This window comes from Sceloporus occidentalis, unplaced genomic scaffold (assembly GCF_023333645.1).
Source record: "Sceloporus occidentalis isolate IW3139 unplaced genomic scaffold, rSceOcc1.0.p SCAF_2, whole genome shotgun sequence".
NCBI classification, from domain to species: Eukaryota; Metazoa; Chordata; class Lepidosauria; order Squamata; family Phrynosomatidae; genus Sceloporus; species Sceloporus occidentalis.
Window position 1 is genome coordinate 13,622,835 of NW_028316982.1, and position 18,900 is coordinate 13,641,734.

The 18,900-nt window shown below is 41.7% G+C and overlaps 1 protein-coding gene across 5 annotated transcripts in view; it reads right to left on the reverse strand.

The window, feature by feature from the left end:
• Positions 1-18,508, reverse strand: part of MFN1 (mitofusin 1) — a 39,481-nt gene extending 20,973 nt beyond the window's left edge. Inside the window, exons 1-11 of one of the 5 annotated variants that reach the window (XM_089508793.1) lie at positions 18,361-18,506; positions 13,200-13,270; positions 12,931-13,003; positions 12,475-12,596; positions 10,430-10,565; positions 9,140-9,302; positions 5,216-5,340; positions 2,910-3,018; positions 1,811-1,918; positions 1,101-1,254; positions 889-956 (exon numbers count right to left, since the gene is read on the reverse strand). In XM_089508793.1, coding sequence (XP_089364919.1) covers positions 889-956; positions 1,101-1,254; positions 1,811-1,918; positions 2,910-3,018; positions 5,216-5,340; positions 9,140-9,302; positions 10,430-10,565; positions 12,475-12,596; positions 12,931-12,989 — 1,044 coding nt within the window. In that variant the 5' untranslated portion in view covers positions 12,990-13,003; positions 13,200-13,270; positions 18,361-18,506. Of the gene's footprint in view, positions 1-888; positions 957-1,100; positions 1,255-1,810; positions 1,919-2,909; positions 3,019-5,215; positions 5,341-9,139; positions 9,303-10,429; positions 10,566-12,474; positions 12,597-12,930; positions 13,004-13,199; positions 13,271-18,360 lie in introns of all 5 variants that reach the window. The other 4 variants (XM_089508794.1, XM_089508792.1, XM_089508796.1 and 1 more) reach the window with 4 other exon arrangements.
• Between the last annotated feature and the right edge of the window lie 392 nt (positions 18,509-18,900).

Consider the following 18,900-nt stretch of genomic DNA (forward strand, 5'->3'; position numbering starts at 1 on the left):
CTCCATGTGTCAGGACTCCCAGGGTGGTATTCCCCTGCCCCCCCCCCCCCCCCGGGCCTTCAGCTGCCTCTCCAGAGACAACTGGGGGGCTGGGGGGCAGGGGGAAGAAAAGGAACAGGCACATGCCTCTTCCTCCCCTCCCAGGTCGTTCCCAGTCTACAGCTGGCTCCAGAGAGTCAACTAGGGGCCGGGAATGGTTGGAAAGGAGGAGAAACAGGCATGTGCCTCTTCCTCCTCCTCTCCCCCTGCCATTTCTGGCTTCCAGCTGCCTATGAAGAGACAATTGGAGGCCAGGAAGGAGGAGGAACAAGCATGCACCTCTTCCTCCTCCTCCCCTTGCCACGTACTGGGGAAAATGGCATCACATGCCATCTCTGACACAGGTTCGCCATCACAGTTCTACAGTATGTAATGCTCCCTTCTGCTTTAACCAATGTAGTTAGAATTAAAGAGATATATCAGAGTTATTTGAATGCAGAGCCTCCCTGTGAGTTTAGTCTCCCAGGATGAAAGGAGACACCTGAAGCCCAGTCTAGGCACCTCTTTAGGGAAATCCTGGAATAAGGTGAGTGTGTTTAAGCAATCATAACTAGCAATTCCTATTAAACAAAGTGGTATTTAAAAACCCTCGCTGGTTTTTTATGGTTACCATATATGGTTAACATTTAAAAAAACTGAAATCGTACAGTCTTCACACCAAAATCACCAAGAAGTGCTTGCCTATGGCAATGCTCAGTATGGTGGAAGTAACACTGATACAGGAAAGTGCTTATTGGGATTTGCTACATTATGGAGGAGGTAATGTTTCACATTGGCCCTGATATAAAAATGTCACTGTTTTAACCCCACTCCCAAAAGACAACTGGTTTAGATGCTCAGAAAATTTACCTCAAATATCTTCTCAAAATGTTGAAACTCTTGGAAACGTGTCTGAAATCCTTCAGCAAGTGCAGCACCTAGAAAGCATGAAACAGAACATAAATTATCAGAAGTTCTGAAGAAAATGCCTACTCTTTAAAATTGAAGACATTCTAAAAAAGATGAGTTGCCAAGAAATACAACACTGGATAAAGAAGACCTCACATCTGATACATACATACCTGACTCAGGCATGCCCTGGGCTTTGTGCTTTCTAGCACTAAGAACTTCCTTGGCTGAAACAAAGAAGATTCTGTTCCGGGCCTCAGAAGCATCCACGACTTTGAGTTCATTTACTAAGAACGTCAGACAGCGCTCCATGTGTTGCTTGCGTACCTGCAGAAAGGCAATAGCAGAAGCATGTCAGGACACTCTTTCATTAATTTACAGAAAGGAAATAGTGAATTCAGCTATAAAGTCTTTCTGGGTAGCAGTACATAAAGAAACAGGGTAGCTGCCAAACACAGTTTGCAATTTTTTTCTGCCTTCTGCTTTTGGATATATATTAAGTCTTTATGCCTGATGTCTTCATATTATGGGATCCTTACCCATGCCAATTATTATTAATTGGCATGGAACAATGCCAATGTATACTGTGATGTCATCAGGACATGGACAACTTCTACTTTAAACAGAGGTTGGATGGCCATTTGTCAGAAGTGCTTTGATTGTGAGTTCCTGCATGGCAGGGGACTGTACTGGATAGCCCTTGTGGTCTTTTCCAACTCTATGATTCTATGATTCTACGGCTAGTATGGTGGCTTAAGCTGGGAAGACCTCTGAACTCACTTCAACAACTCAGCAGACTCCTTAAGTGAGTTATATTCTTAAATACTGGCCCAGCACATTTGCACTTTTCCTTCAGAACAATAATGGAAGAATTGTAACTCACATCCTCCATGTATTCAGGCTCTGCTGCAGAAGCATCCCAACGGTTATTAAGGATGAAGATGTTTGGTTTAGAAAGTTTCTCATTTACTTTGTGAAAAAACTGTTTTTCCTAAAAGAAAAAGAAGAAAGAGGCACACTAATTCCAGGATCTTCTTACAGCACACTAAAGGCACACTAATTCCAGGATCTTCCTACAGCAGAAAATAAGATGGGAAGCAGAGCCATACCATCAATCTTGCTGAAAAGGCAATTTCATTGAACTCCACAGAAGTAGCAGAGATAGAAAGCAGAGAAGCTTCAACTTACGGAGATCTTGGTTTTAACAACCTCTCTCCCATTCCCTATTCTGCTAGTACACACAATGTATACACCTCTGGAAATCTCCACAGAAAATTTAAAAATTACCCTAACAAAAGATGTCAAAGAATCACACTGGCTGCTCACAGATGTACAACTCTTGTTATCATTCTTCCTCTCCATTCAAATCATTAAATAATTCATTTCCAGAAATTAATAGGAATGACAAGCCACCTTTGGCCTCTAATTTGTAACCTCACTTCAAAAACAGAGACTGCTGAATTTTAATCGACATACTTCTTTTTTAATGTCAGCAGTCATGCAAAAATCCAAGTGCTCTGAAGATCCTAACAAGCACTCTTGTAATTTCAGTAGTTATTTCTGACTTTGAAGCATCATTAAGCCAAGCAAGCCATTGAATGATACAGCAAGTGCAACCACTCTGATGGTGCTGTTCGAATAACTTCCTCACAATGGACTCCACCAGCAAATGGAGCTCTCCTTTATACTGGCTTAAAGTAATCTACATTCTACCTACAACTTTTATAAAGTACAGAGCACAGTTATACTGAGCATTTTTCTTCAGATACTGGTATGGTGATGTACTACAGTTTCTACACAGGCAAACAGAGTTTGTCCAACTTTAATAATAAATAGAATGGAACAGCATCATATATCTCAGGAGTCCCATCTTATAGACAGAGCTCTGGATATTCATTACAGTTAACAGCATTTTTAAAAAAATTCAGTGTTAAACTACAAGGAAGACAAATCAACAGCACCTTTAAACAATAATGACTTACTGTATTCATGAGAGTTGACTCTGAATTAGCAACTAAGACAAAGACATCAGCATCTAGACAAAATTTATCAATCCAGCTGTCCAACTCTGTGGTGACATCAGTACCAGGGCTGTGTAATAAATTCAGAATGTTACTTGGCCATAGGGCAATGTTCTTCCAATTTAAAATTACAAACAGGTAAGATATCTATATCTCATCTTATTAAGCCAGAAATAAACCATACACGCTTATTAGGCTAAGATAGAAATGCGTCTTTTCATCTTGTAGTGGTCCTCCATTCCCATGAACAAAACACAAATCTGAGCATCATCCATTAACTACCGTTTCCATTTGGTCTTAAATGGGAACCTATAGTTAACAGCTCTGGACAAAGACATGATAATAAACCATGGTTTAAAGTTAACATGATATCCTAACATTTTCCAAAGTTGTTAATAATAGTTTTTGTGGGTTCAGATAAAACAAGAAACTATAAAGTGTTGTAAACTTACTTTCTACCAGGTCAATGTAATCATCCTAAAATCAGCAACATAATTAGCAGTTGTCAAAAGCCAAGGATTATTAAGATGTGAATAAAGAAATAATTCAAACACAGAGCCTCTTTTCAGGCCACATTTTGGTAATCAGGTGCCCAATTTTTACTTGACATGTCCACGCATGCAGAATCTTTCAAGAATTAGTGTGCATACGTTGACTTCCTAACACAAAACCACTAAAGATCAGCCAGAACTTGGCTTCCTGCAATGTCTGAACAAGTGAGGACTGCTTTATGCTGGTATGTACTTATACAGAACTTTTGAAGACATAAGAGCATGTCACATACACTAAAAATGGAAACCTGTAGCCAGGACAGAGTGATTTGCCTAAGACCAAAGCAACCCCAAACTAGCCAACTGTTAACATGGCCAGGAAAAACAGCAACTGTACAGAAAAAAGATCCTGTCTGATCTTGGAAGCTAACCAGGCCAGTTCTGATTAGTCCTTGGATGGAAGACCACCAATGAATACCAGGGACTATAAGCCATATTTCGAAAGAAGGAAATGGCAACCAACTCTGAGTATTTCTTGCCTAAGAAAACCCTATATAATTCATGGGGATGATATAAGCTGGCAGGTGATTTGAAGGCATGCGTGCACACACAGAAGAAAAGTTTCCTTTACTTCCTGTGAAACAAGGAAAAAATATCCTGGTGACAGAAACATGTTATAGATTCCTTCATAGAGGGCGCCCTTTCTCGCTGGGGCGGATCCGTTCCACCCCCGCCCCCCACATTAAAAACAAGCGTATACTCAAGCCCCATTGAAAGTAATGGGGCTCGGGCATGGCGCGATGGTGCGGCGGTGTACGTGCGCCACAGGCACCCACCCCATTACTTTCAATGGGACGCGGCACCCCAAGCGCTCCCACGCGGCTCTCATCATATGCTGAAAGCCACCTATAGTGTGTCCATGTATGACGTAGGTGCACTGTATTGTCAAGGATGTAACAATGATCAAAATCGGAGCAAGTGTTCACTGCACAGGAAACATGTTTCTGCTCCAACTTGATCTTGGCTTTGTCTTCACTCTTACACAAATCTCTAGTCACTGACTTGGCCTTTTGAGCCCACTGTGCAAAATTATTTCTGTTCCAAATCTGTACTCCTACAGATGCCTCTTCTCATTAAACTGCTTTCTATATGTGACAAAAAAAATTGGTTTGGCATCAGTAATTACTTTTGCAGTAACAAAAAAAACAAAAAAAATCCCCCAGTGACTTACTGGAAAGAAAATGCCATGTTGAAAAATTGTTAGGAAAACAGAAAACAGAATTCAGTAGTAAAACAAAAATACTGGATAAAGATTAAACAGCAGTTCTTGCCAAGTAGAATTTAGGACACAATACTTTATGCCATAACAAATTTGTTAGACTTTAAAGACGCCAAATACACAGTTTTGGAATTTGTCCCTTTTTACGTTTTCCTGTAAGCTCCTCTCAGGAAAGCTCTTCTCAGGAAGTCCTCCTTCCTGACCCATCTGGCAAACCTTCTGTGTTATAAAAGCAAAGCATGGACTACTTGAAAGTGGCAGAGGCCATTCTTGCATTGTTCCTTTTTCTGTTGTGCAAGCAACAAGTTTGAAATTCAGCCAAATACAAGATACCCTTTTTAAAGCTCAATCATGGGACTTTCTCTTGTTCCAGTTGTCTCCCAGCCAATGTACTAGGCTTAGTATTTCAAGAGTACAGCCAAGAGGGAAGCTGCATTTAAGGAAACTCTATTGCCTTGTGGCACATTTATACATTGAAGAAAAATAAACAACCATACCTGTCCACTAACACTAAGTCATCTCTCAGGAGGGCACACTTGGCCTTCGGCCAAAACACATGCACCAAACAACCAGCCTCCAAGTCTTTATCCATATGCAGGGCATGGGCAAGCTGATTAACAGTCTGCAAAGAAATTGACGTGTTAAAAAAAGGTCAATGTCTGCTAAGGCAGAATGACAACTTAAAGATATTACTTCCTGATTGAGCTGTTACTTGCAAGCTTTCAATGTTGGACTGGGCAAGTTTCAGGTCTGTAGGATTTACTTTGCGGTTGGCTGGTTGGTTTTTTTTAAAACAACTTATAATCTCCATGATCCACCAACAAGGAACTGGTAGGAAAAAACACACACTCCCATTTGCAGGTTTCAGAAACACATTTTGAATACAGTGGGCCTTTGGTATCTGCTTAAGTTTGGTTCCAGGACCCCCTGTGGATACTCAAATCTGTGAATACTCAACTGCCATTAAATACAATGGCACAACAAAATGATGTCCCTTACATACAGTAAAATGGGAAAATCAAGGTTTGCTTTTTGGAATTGATATTTTAAAGGAATATTTTCAAATTGTGGATGCTTGAATTCATGGATAAAGAATCTGCGGATACAGAGGGCTGACGGTACATGGAAAAAGGGGGAAATCACAAAAAGGAATTCAAAGAAATAGCAAGCATGTGTAGGGGTAAAGTCAGAAAAGCTAAAGCGCAGAATGAACTCAGGCTTGCTAGAGTGGTTAAAAAGAATAAAAAAGGCTTTTTGGGATATATCCGCAGCAAAAGGAAGAAGAAGGAAATGGTAGGGCCACTCCGTGGAGAAGATGGCAAAATGCTAACAGAACACAGAGAAAAGGCAGAATTACTCAACACCTTCTTTGCCTCAGTGGTGCTCAACCTGAGGATAATGAAACAGAGGACAGAATAGGGGAATTTCAGCACAGAATAAGTAAAGAGATAGTACAGGAATATCTTGTTAATCTAAACGAATTTAACTCTGCAGGCCCAGATGAACTGCATCCAAGGGTATTAAAAGAACTGGCAAATGTAATATCGGAGCCATTGGCAATAATCTTTGAAAACTCCTGGAGAAGAGGAGAAGTCCCAGCAGACTGGAGGAGGGCAGATGTTGTCCCCATCTTCAAAAAAGGGAAAAAAGAGGATCCCAACAATTATTGTCCAGTTAGTCTGACATCAATACCAGGAAAGATTCTAGGTTAAGGGGTGACATGATAGCCCTGTTTAAATATTTGAGATAGGTACGGTATTGAACTTAGGGGGGGTAATGAAATGCACATATATAGGATGGGGGACACCTGGCTGAATGAGACTACGTGTGAAAGGGATCTAGGAGTTCTAGTAGAACACAAGTTGAACGTGAGTCAACAGTGTGATGCAGCAGCTAAAAGGGTCAATGCGATTTTAGGCTGCCTCAATAGAAGTATAGCGTTTAGATCAAGGGAAGTAATAGTGTCAGTCTATTTTGCCTTGGTCAGGCCTCACCTGGAATACTGTGTCCAGTTCTGGGCACCACAAATCAAAAAAAATGTTGAGAAGCTGGAGTGTGTCCAGAGATGGACAACCAAAATGGTAAAGGGTCTGGAAACCATGCCCTACGAGGAGAGACTTAGGGGGCTAGGTATGTTTAGCCTGGAGAAGAAAGGTTAAGAGGTTTGTTTAAATATTTGAAGGGATGTCATATTGAGAATGGAGCAACCTTGTTTTTTGCTGCTCCAGAGAATAGGACCCAGAGCAATGGATGCAAGCTACAGGAAAAGCAATTCCAGCTCAACATTAGGAAGACCCTCCTGACTGTAAGAGCTGTTTGACAGTTGAACACACTCCATCAGTATGTGGTGGAGTCTCCTTCTTTGCAGGTCTTTAAACAGAGGCTGATGGACAACTGTCAGGTGTGTTTTGATTGTGTGTTCCTGCATGGCATAGGGTTGGACTGGATGGCCCTTGTGGTCTCTTTAAATTCGGTGATTCTATAATAATAATAATAATAATAATAATAATAATAATAATAATAATAATAATAATAATAATTTTATTTGTATACCGCCCTTCTTTCAATCAGGGCGGTGAACAGCATCTATCAAAGACAATACAACACAGTGCAAATATTCAACACAATAGATACAATTAAAATCACAGTTAAAACCAATTCTGGCCAGCATAACTACTGCTGTCGGAGGGGGGAGACTAGCTGGAGCCTGAATCTGGGAATGCACACTTAAACAAGAAGGTTTTTAATTCCTTCTTGAAATGGGTTAGGGAGGTGGCCGAGCAGAGCTCTCCGGGCAGCGAGTTCCAGAGGGTCGGGGCCGAGATGGTAAAGGTCCTCCTGGCTGTGGAGGCCAATCTAGCTCCAGAGACCCTCAGTAGTTGCTGCCCAGAAGTTCTGAGTGTGCGGGGCGGATTGTATGGGGAGAGGCGGTCCTCTAGGTATCCTGGGCCCAAGCCATTTAGGGCTTTATAGGTTATAACCAACACCTTGTATTGTGCCCGGAAGCGAATAGGCAGCCAGTGCAGATCTTTAAGCACTGGTGTTATATGGCTGGTCCTGGATATGCCAGTGACCAGTCTGGCTGCCATGTTTTGTACCAATTGTAGCTTCCGGGTTTGGTACAAGGGTTGCCCCATGTAGAGCGCATTGCAGAAATCCAATCGAGAGGTTACCAGAGCATGTACTACCGTTTCAAGGTCCCTCTGGCCCAGGTAGGGATGCAGCTGGCGTATCAGACGAAGCTGGTAACAGGTGCTCCTGACCGTCGCATCCACCTGAGATGTAAGGTGAAGTGACGAGTCAAGGAGCACCCCCAGGCTGCGTACAGAGTCCTTCACGGAAAGCGTGACCCCGTTCAGGACTGGTGGAACCACCGCCATCCCTGGACCAGGAGAACCTATCACGAGTACCTCCGTTTTCTCTGGATTCAGACTGAGTCGGTTTTCCCTCATCCAGCCCATTACCGACAACAAAGGTGTATCCACACTGCAGAATTAAAGCAGTTTGACACAACTTTAACTGCCATGACTCTGTCCTACAGAATCCTGGGGTTTGTAGTTTGGTGAGGCACCAGAGCTCTCTGACAGACCAGGTCGAATACCTCACCAAACTAAAAATCCCACGATTCTGTTGGATAGAGTCATGGCAGTTAAAGCAGTATCAAACTGCTTTAATTCTGCAGTCTGGATGCACTCCTAGGCAGAAATAATCTTGATCTGCATTTACCTTCTCATTGTCCCAGTGTGGACTGAAGAAGGGTGGCCTTCTAGCCTATAAAAGAGGCTCTACTAGCTTTTCCTCAGCTTACACACACAGTTCCAAAAATCAGGACTACTTTCATCAAACATGACTAAATCAGTCTCATGTTTTCTTTCTTGTGCAATGTTCTGTCCTGATCTGTTCTGGAAGCTGCTCAGTTTTTGTGCAAGTCCTATCTTCCTTCTCTGGCTCCTTTTCAAATTCCAGAAATAAATATTTGAAAGGAAAAACTGGCCCAAATTAATCTTCCATTCTTTATGTCCCATACCACGATGAACAAACTCAATGTGGCTCAGCATACCATTTGATGGACAGCTATTTTTAAAAATCAGAAAGCATTTGTAAAAGTAATGCACAGCAATTACAGAATATACGAGCAGTATAAAATGTGCTAAGAGAGCAAGTGTCAAGTAGCGCACTGGAATACAACTCTGGAGACCATGGTTCTGTTCCCTGCTTGGCCAAGGAAACCCATTGGGTGACTCTAGGTAAGTCACACTCTCTCAGCCTCTAAAGAAATGTTGTCAAGAAAACTCCAAGATAGGATTGCCTTAGGGTTGCCAGAGACTGGAAATGACGTATGGCTCACAAGAATAATAAACAGGTGGTACATTTAGTAAGATGTACCAGAAGTGAATTTATTAGCCACAAGAACTCCATACCTTGACACTCTTCTTTTCATCTGAGCCTTCAGTCATGAGGTAAGCCTTATCACCATCCGTTCCTTCTACACTGAGAAAACAATTGGTTGTATGCCCAATACCACTTGGGAGCACTTTGTCCCACAACATTGCATTGATAACCGAACTTTTTCCACTGCTGGTCCTGCAAAGGTGAAGGGAGGACAATGTTAACACACTTTTAACCCTTGCAGTTTTAGGTAGAGATGTGGAGTGTACTGCCCCTACAATAAAAGGAGGTGTGAATTTGAAATTTAAATTCAGTTTCAAAAGGTGAGCACATTTGCATGAGTTATTTTGCATTATCCCACAATTTGTACAGTTTTGCATTATTTACTGTGATTTTGTTAATCATGAGAGGAACAACATGTGGATCAGGACACTGAAACCCTGCCACAACAACTTTACATTATATTTATATTGAGCAACTCTTTTAAGATCTTACTAGACTCATTGGCGTGTTACAGACCGCCTGAAAGAGGCAGTCTGCCACCGCCTCCATTTCCACTGCCAGGAAGCTGCAGCCTCCAAACGGGGAGGCATCCCGGCGGTGGAAAAAGAAGCTGCAAAAAGCGGCTTCTTTTCGCGCCGTGCTTGCGACGCACAAGTGCGCAAATGGTGCACTCATTAATTATATTTAATAAAAAGTTGTTAAAAGCATGAACACCAAATAAAGAGTATGGCACATTCTGAGAGGCTGTACGTTTCCTATGTGCAATAAGGGGATAATAATGCTGACCTACCTTGCAGAATTCAAAGATACTGTATAGCAGTCTGTGGAATCAATATGTAGAAAGATCTTGTAGCAGCTCTGAGACTAACTGAAAGAAAGAAGTTGGCAGCATGAGCTTTTGTAGACTAAAGTCCTTGGATGCATTAGACTTTAGTCTATGAAAGCTCATGCTGCCAACTTGTTTCTTTCAGTTAGTCTCAAAGGTGCTACAAATCCAAAAAAGCAAATCTTGGTTTTGCCATTTTATATAAAGGACACAATTTTACTATGCTACTGTATATAACTGGACTTCAGTATCCACAGATTTTGGTATCCACAGGGGGGTTCTGGAACCATCTACCAATGGATACCAAAGGCCCACTGTATATGTGAAGTTCTTTGAGCAATTGAAAGGTGCATATAAATGCTAAGTGCCATCCATCATCATGTTTTTTTCACATTCATTTCAGGAAAGTTCATTCATTTCATCAGCATGTGCTCAGTAGATTGTGCATAACAGTGACACACTTACCCATTTATTTATTTTTTAAATTCCTTACCTGCCAAAGAAAGCTACTTTCATGTGTCGTCGTGCAAGAACCTCACCAATGATCGCCAACTTGTTTTTATATGCCTGTATTTCTCCCAGTTCATCCTTAGTGGCTATATGTTCAAGTTCTGGATTTTTGTATGTTTCTGTCATCAGATAGGACAATGATATATTAACAGCCTATTTTCTGCAGCAGTATATTATCAATTCTGTGGAACAACTCAGGGTAACTTTGTTGGAGGAAAATATATTCAGGGTACATATTTAGATTGATACCTTCACTGGCAAGCCAAAATGCACAAAAAACATAGTGCAATTATGCATCAGGTGAAAGAGGTTTAAAAAATCAGTAAGAAGTTAAATAGTGAAATTGTGAAAGCTTGCATTATGAGTTTTGTGAATTTTGACTGGCTAATGAAGGTACCACTCTTTTGCAGATTTGGGGTATTTTTGTTTGTTTTTTGCTGTTATGGTCAAAATGGCTACCCCTAAATATCTTTCCTGGATCTGAAGATGCCATATTTAGATGCAAAGGGGAATCCTAAACAAAAGGAAATTAAGGACTGGAACTTTACTCTTTGAGGTTCCTTTCCAAAGTCAATGGGTTTTGTTTTGTTTTGGAAAATAATTGACTGATTTTTACCTATACAGCAGCTAAAAGTTTTTCCAGATGCAGCAGTACAGAGACTTCTTGAGAAATTCAGTGTTCCCTGTATTAAAGATATCACTCTTTTGTGGATTTTGTATCTTGTTGGTAGGGTTTGGGAGCCAGTTTTTCTTCCCAGCAACACAACTTACCCATAGACTATTGTGCTATACTATTGCTAAAGCTCATTGCTGGCAAGCCTGATGACATAGTACTGCACTAATTAGCAGATTAACCTTGACCTACTGAATCACAGACCTGCACATGATAATATGTTGAATTCACACATCTTCCTACATGCCTGCTTAGAAGATTAACAAGAGCTGCAAGTTGAGTCTATTATGATTCAAAGATCCCCCAGAAATGCAATTTCCCCCATTTTCATGAGGCAACACCTCCTTCTGCACCTTACCCCTACATCACAGCATGATTTTCAAGGGGTAGTGCCAGACAACACTGTATCATTTTACTCAACTCCTACCTAGCACTCCCAAGATGAGGAAGACAGACGATTATTCATTTTCATTTATGCATGGAGAAAGAATCTTCTAGATTTCTCTCCCTTATAGTGAAACACTTGGGAATTTCCCAGTATTATTCTCATTTTTTTAAATAAGCCATGAATGTTGTGTGTCTGTCTTCATTGGAAGGCTCCAGAAGCATCAACTCTGGAAGGCTCACTAAACATATAATTAAACCAGAGATGGGCAACTTTGGCAGGTCTGTAGGTCATTTTTTCTGCCCTTAAGGGCACCACAATACACCCTCTAGATCCAAAAAAATTGATATTTTTCATGTTAAAAAAGTGCAAGAGGGTTCTGTGGCTTATTTAAAAGGTTAATCCAGGAAAGAGTGTTCCAGGCACATTGAGAGTTGGGAGCCACAAAAATAGCCCCAGGGTGACAATTCAGCCATCTTTGATGTAAATAAGTTCAATTTATCCAAAAATATTGAAGGACCTCACTGCTTGAATTTGTCATCAAATGAATTCAACATTATAGTCAAAGTTTGCCCAGAACTTCTGCAACATCAGAGTAGCTAATCAATGACAGTCAATGAGGCTGCCACCCTGCTACCTGCCAAGGACTGACAAAGCAAGGAAAGAAGGGCATGTAGAGAAATCAGAAGCCAAACAACTGGTATTATGGAATGACAGCCCATTTTGTGTGCCTCAAAACAATATCCACCAGCCGTTTTTCTCACAAATGATCAAACTGGCACTAATCCTGCCATATCTCAAGACAGACAGGATGGACTGTCCTGTATAACTGAACCTATTCTCAACACATGACAGTGAAATTTCTTAGGATAAAACCTAATCAATGCTTCAAAAGAGGAAACTATGATTAGCCACACTTTCTTAGTGCTGCCAAACAACAGATCTCCCATCCTCACCAATTAAAACCAACCTTCAACAAAATGTGTTCCTTCAGTAACATAATCCAGCAGCTCCTCAAAAATGGCTGTAATCTTCTTCTTGGCCAGCACAAAGTGTTTTAATGGAGAGGGATTGATGTCTGCCATTATGCAGCTGAAAAAAATAAATCATACAGTATTACTAATCAAAATTTACCTGCCAATCTAAGCAAACCAAAACAGGTTTGATAATAAGGCATAAATCTTGAAAGTTATATATACAAGAGCTCTTGAATCAGAGCTTAAAGCACTAGTAAACTTTAATTATTTTGTTGTACACATGTGCATTTTATATAACATTTGCAAGGCATTAACCAGAATGTCAACTGCAAAATGATATTTAGTGGCTTGTGAACTAACCTTCTCCATGCAGGAAAGAAACCAAAAGCAAACATCAGTACTAAATAACATCTGGTAATAACAGGCTCACTCCTACTGGGTCTACTGACCTAGAAAAGCACTGGGTGTCTGTCCCTTGTTTGCTTGTATTCTTCACTGTATGCAACATAAGGAATCTGCGTTCTGCAAGAAATGGATTGTATTGGAATAATGCTTGCCATGTGCTGTTCAACAACTGTTGTTACTGCTTTTAAACCTAGCGTATATAGTTTACCTATCAGTTGGGCAAAATGTGAACCTCTAAATATTTCCTTACCATTGGCTATACTGACCTGGGCTGATGGGAGTCACAGATTTTCTTATCATTGACTATACTAACCTGGGATGATGGGAGTTGCAGTTCAGCAATATCGGAGGGGCAATCTCAAACAGTAGAGAGTTCTGTGTACTCTGTAAAACATTACATTTATTGGATTTTTGCTGTTGTGTGCCTTCGATTCATTTCCAACGTATAGTGACCCTAGAGTGAACCTATTGTGGGGTTTTCTGAAGCTGAGCACGTGTGATTCGTCCAAGATAATCCAGTAGGTTTCCATGGCCCACCAGGGAATTGACCCTGAACCTCAAAGTCATAGTCCACTGCTCAAACCACTACAACACACTGGGTGATCCAGATGTCATTTCCACAGTTGGTTGAAGTTGACAGATGTATGTGCAGCCAAAGTGAAGCCGCAGCCCTCAGCAGTGAATACAGAGTCTATCAGCCTACTATAAAGATAAAGTAAAGGGTTCCCCTTTGAAGTGATTGTCTAGTTGTGTCTGACTGTAGAGGGCAAGGCTCATCTCGGTTACTAACCCAAGGAGGATGCTTTGTCAAAGATGACTTAGTAGCCACGTGGCCCGCATGACTGCACAGAACACTGTTACCTCCCCACCAAAGTGGTACCCATTTATCTACTTGTACTTTTACATGCTTCTGAACTGCTAAATTGGCAGAAGCTGGGACTGATGATGGAAGCTCACTCCATCCAAAGTGCTTGGTCTCAAAGTGCCGACCTGCCAATCTTGCAATTGTCAGAGTCAGTGTCTTAACCACTGAGCCACCACGTCCCACATCACCCTACAATACATACTACAAATAAGACCAATGCAGAAAGGTTAAGAGGTCTAGTCAGAAGATATTCAGACAATTCCCAACTGGTTATGACCCACTCACACATCCCTAGTAAGAGTGTAGAATTTAAAGAGGAGAGGCTACTTTACTGAGGAAATTAGCCAGTGTAGTGTAGTGTAGTGTAGTAATCAGAAGTGTGGCTGGGGATCTGGAAGATTCAGATGCCAAATTCAATCAAGCCATTTAATTTACTGAGTGGTCATTGCCAAATCACTTTTTCTTAGCTTAATCTACCTCACAGGAAGGTCCAGAGGACAAAGTGTGGAGGAGAAGAGCTACATACATTGCTGGAGAAAATACAAGATATAATTTTAACAACAACAACAACAACAACAAAACCCCAAATATATAGAGAGGCATCTGATAAGTTTCAAATTTGCCTAAGAATTTCAATTCAGCAGCTTTCTGCTGGACTCTCCCTTTATCCTGGTCAAGCAATGTCCAGTCTGCTAACTTTTAAAATACTGCCAGGCTCTGTTTCTGCTTTCCTTCCAACAAACTCACTCAATCCCTTAAATGAAGGCCTGAAAATAGTTGACCTGTCCCAATCTGATCCCAACTACATAAGCTGAGTCGTTTCTAAGGCTGGTTTCCAGCCAGGAAAAATGTATCACATTTGAGCTTTAGGACTTTCTGGTGCAAGGAGAAGAAAATGGTTTGTCTATGTGTCAAGCTCTGCTTATTAAAGCATCTCTGGGATGGATTAGTCAGTGGACGGTCCTTTAATTATCAGTTTCGCTTACTCTTTTTGAGGCTGAATTCAAAGACACAGTTGTGTTAGTCTGGAAAATCAGTACGCAGAAGGATCTTGTAGCACCTTTGACACTAATTGAAAGAGAGGAGTCAGTAGCATGAGCTTTCATAGACTTTAGCCTCAACATGCATGTATACAGTCATGCTAGATCACAAAAATCACAATCCATTATTCTCATATAGGTCTGTCTCTGGATTCTCCATTCCAAAACATGCATCTGAGCAAGTAGACATAAGTTTATGAAAGCTCATGCTGCCAGTTCCTCTCTTTCAGTTAGTCTCAAAGGTGCTACAAGATCTCTCTTTTTGAGGTTATTTCCCTGGAGTGGATGGAGCAGGACTGTGGCATTTCCAGATACCAAATACATTAAGCTTATACAATGCACCCTTCTCTAACGCGGAGGATCCATTCTGGACCCCCACACATACATAAGGGAAATACCGCATATGCTGGACCCCATTGAAAACAATGGGTCTCATGCTTGCGGGTGCCTCGGCACGTGCGCCATTGCCTTTTCCGGCATATGAATTTCAGCGTAAGCTGAAAGCTGCATATGGCATATCAGTGTATGACACAGCACACTGTACTTTCCTCTCTAAATTATTACATGTTTACAACATTATACAACATTTATTACATATAAAAATCAGTGAGGTTAGTGGGGCTGAATTCAAAGCAAATAATTATGCCAGGGAAGAGACCCAGCATGGTGTAGTGGTTTGAGTATTGGACTAGGACACTGAGCTGCAACTGCACTGCAGAAACAATCCAGGTTGACACCACTTTAACAGCCACAGCTCCATGCTGTGGAATCCTGGGATCTGTAGTTTGCTGTGCCACCAGAGCTCTCAGACAGGGAGGCTAAACCTCTCACACAGCTACAATTCCCAGAACTTCCCAGCACTGAGCCAGGGCAGGTAAAGCGGCCTCAAACTGAATTATTTCTGCAGTGTGGATCCAAGGAAACCAGGAACTGCTCAGCCATGGAAACCCACTGGGTCATCTTGGGCAAGTCACACTCTCTCAGTCTCAGGGGAAGGCAAGGGCAAACCCTCTCTAAATAAATATTGCCAAGGAAAACCCATGATAAGTTCACCTTAGGATCCCCATAAACCATAGCTGTTTGAGTACTGGACACTGGAAGACCAGGTTCAAATTGCTGCTCAGCCATGAAACCTGGTGGTGACCCTGGGCGGGTGACACTCTTTCAGTCTCAGGGGCAGGCAAAGGCAAACCCTCTCTGAACAAATTATGCCAAGAAACCACCCTGATAGGTCCACCATAAGTCACAAATGACTTCAAGTCACACAACAACAACTGGACCTACTAAAACAAATGGCAGTACTTGCCCTGCCCATAGGGAAACCATACTTGCCCACAACGAATCATTGGAGAATACTTGCCCACGAAGAATCACTTATGGATTCTTTTTATTCTTTTTTTTGGTGTTGAATGTTTTAGAAACCCAGCTTCTATATTCTCTACCAGCAAGTACTCTCCTATTATCCCCTATGGGCAAGTATTCTATTATTCTCTATGGGCAAGTATTCTCCTATTATTATTCTCCTATTATTCTCTATGGGCAAATATTCTATGATTCTCTATGGGCATGTATTCTCCGATTATTCCCTATGGGCAAGTATTCTATTATTCCTTATGGACAAATATTCTCTTATGATTCTCTATGGGTAACTTTTCTATTATTCCCTATGGGCAAGTATCCTCCATTGATTCTCTATGGGCAAGTATTCTCCAATTATTCCCTATGGGCAAGTATTCTCCTATTATGCTCTATGGGGTATTATTCTCTATGGGCAAGTATTCTATGATTCTCTATGGGCAAGTATTCTCCAATGGTTCCCTATGGGCAACTATCCTCCTATGATTCTCTATGGGCAAGTATTCTATGATTCTCTATGTGCAAGTATTCTCCAACAATTCTCTATGGTCAAGTATAGTTTCCTTATGGCCAAGTACTGTCATTTGTTTTAGTACATCCCAACAACAACAACATGCCAGGTTCTGTACAGAAAAACAAATGACTACCTAGCCAATGTTTAAAACTTAAGCCCAAAGTGGCATTACGTAACCCATGTCCAATCTGAAGAAAAACACACACAAAGCTGCTCTGAGGGCCTTTGTAGCTGAAGAGCAGCGTATAAATACTATAAATAAATCAAAATAAATTATTATTATTATTTTTACTATTAAACTTTATTTATAAAGCACTGTAAATTTGCACAGTGCTGTACCAAGTGAGTATACAAAACAGAATAAAAAACCTGCCTAAGGCGAACAATCTAAATAGAACAACAATAATGACTTTAAAACATATGTTAAAATACAGCAAAACACAGATACACACGAAATAAAAATACTCCTGTGCAACCCTCCTCTGAGCTCAGGTAGAATCACAGAATCCTAGCATTGGAAGAGACCCCAAGAAGGGCCATCCAGTCCAACTCTATTCTGCCATGCAGGAACTCTCAGTCAAAGCATCCCCATTGACAGATGGCCATCCAGCCTCTGCTTGAAGACCTCCAAAGAAGGAGACTCAATTACAATCTCCAAGGAAGGAGTGTGTTCCACTGTGAACAGCCCTTACTGTCAGGAAGCAGGTCCTCCTGATGTTGAGCTGGAATCTCTTTGCCTGCAGTTTGCATCCATTGTTCCGAATCCTAGTCTCTGGAGCAGCAGAAAACAAGCTTGTTCTCTCCTTTCAAGTACTGTATTTAAACAGCGCTATCATATCACCCCTTAACCTTTTCTTCTCCAGGCTAAACATCCCCAGTTCCCTAAGGAGTTCCTCATAGGGCTTCATGGTTTCCAGACCCTTCACCATTTTAGTCACCCTCTTTTGGACACCTCCAGTTTCTCCACATCCTTTTTGAATTGTGGTGCCCAGAACTGGACACAGTATTCCAGGTGGGGCCTGACCAGAGCAGAATAGAGTGGCACCATTACTTCCCTTGATCTAGTCACTATACACTTCTATTGATGCAGTCTAGAATCGCATTGGCTTTTTTAGCCGCTGCATCACACTGTTGACTCATGTTCAATTCGTGGTCTACTTGGACTCGTGTAATTAATAGTTTGTAAGCCGCTCCGATAGCCTTTTGGCTGAAGAGTGGGGAATAAACAAACAAACAAACAAACAAACAAGCAAGCAATAGTTATTATTATTAGTCTCGTTCAGCCAGGTGTCCCTCAAACAAATAAATAAATACTGTACTGGGATATAAGTAAGCATAATAATAATAATAATGACACATTCCTCCCTCCACATACAGAGACATGCATCCAGAGTGTTTTAAAGAGCTTTTTATGTTTTTTAAATTAAATTCTGTTCTTTTTTTAAAGGGAAGCCAGTGTCGGTGGACTGCTTTGAGCCTTGGGCTATATATGACTCTGGAGGCCAAGGGTTCGAATCCTGGGTCTGCCATGTAAACCTAATGGGTGGCTTTGGGCAGGTCACACTCTCTCAGCCTCAGAGGAAGGCAATGGCAAATCCCCTCTGGAGAAACACACCAGGACAGGGGCTCCACAACTGGGAAGCAGCACCCCTTCCACCACAGCAACCCTCCTCCAATAAGAGGAAGGGGAGACCCTCACCTGGCAACGGCGCCTCAAGGCTCGCTGGGCCTGGCCCCTTTCCCTGCCCTTCTCTCCCTCAGCCTTCACTTCCGCCTTCCTTCCAAACCTTCACACGCTCCGCCATCTTTACTCAGGGCAAGGGAGGGAAAAAAGGACACCCCGGCTTCGTTTTTTCCTCTGCGCCTGCGCCGAACCTGACCACGCCCCTTCTCCTCCCCTCCACGAGGAGCAGCGGCGTCACAGACCCAGGAAGCGCCTTCCTCGCGTTCCATTCGGAAGCCCCGCCCCCACCGCCGCCTTCCGCATAGAGTTAGGAAGCGATGCGCCGCAAGGGCACACTGCCGGCTGCCATTCGAAGAGGCGGTGAGAGCAAGAGGAGAAAAGAGAGGAAACCCCCAAGGTTTTTTGTTGTGGCCCTAAATAAAATCAAATGTAATTCATTTTAATTGAGTGAGGCCCAATGGGAGGAGAAAAGAGGACTTCCCCCAAATGAAATCACATTAAAATTAATTTTTAAATTAAAAAAACATTAAAATTAAAAACATATATTTTTGTTTT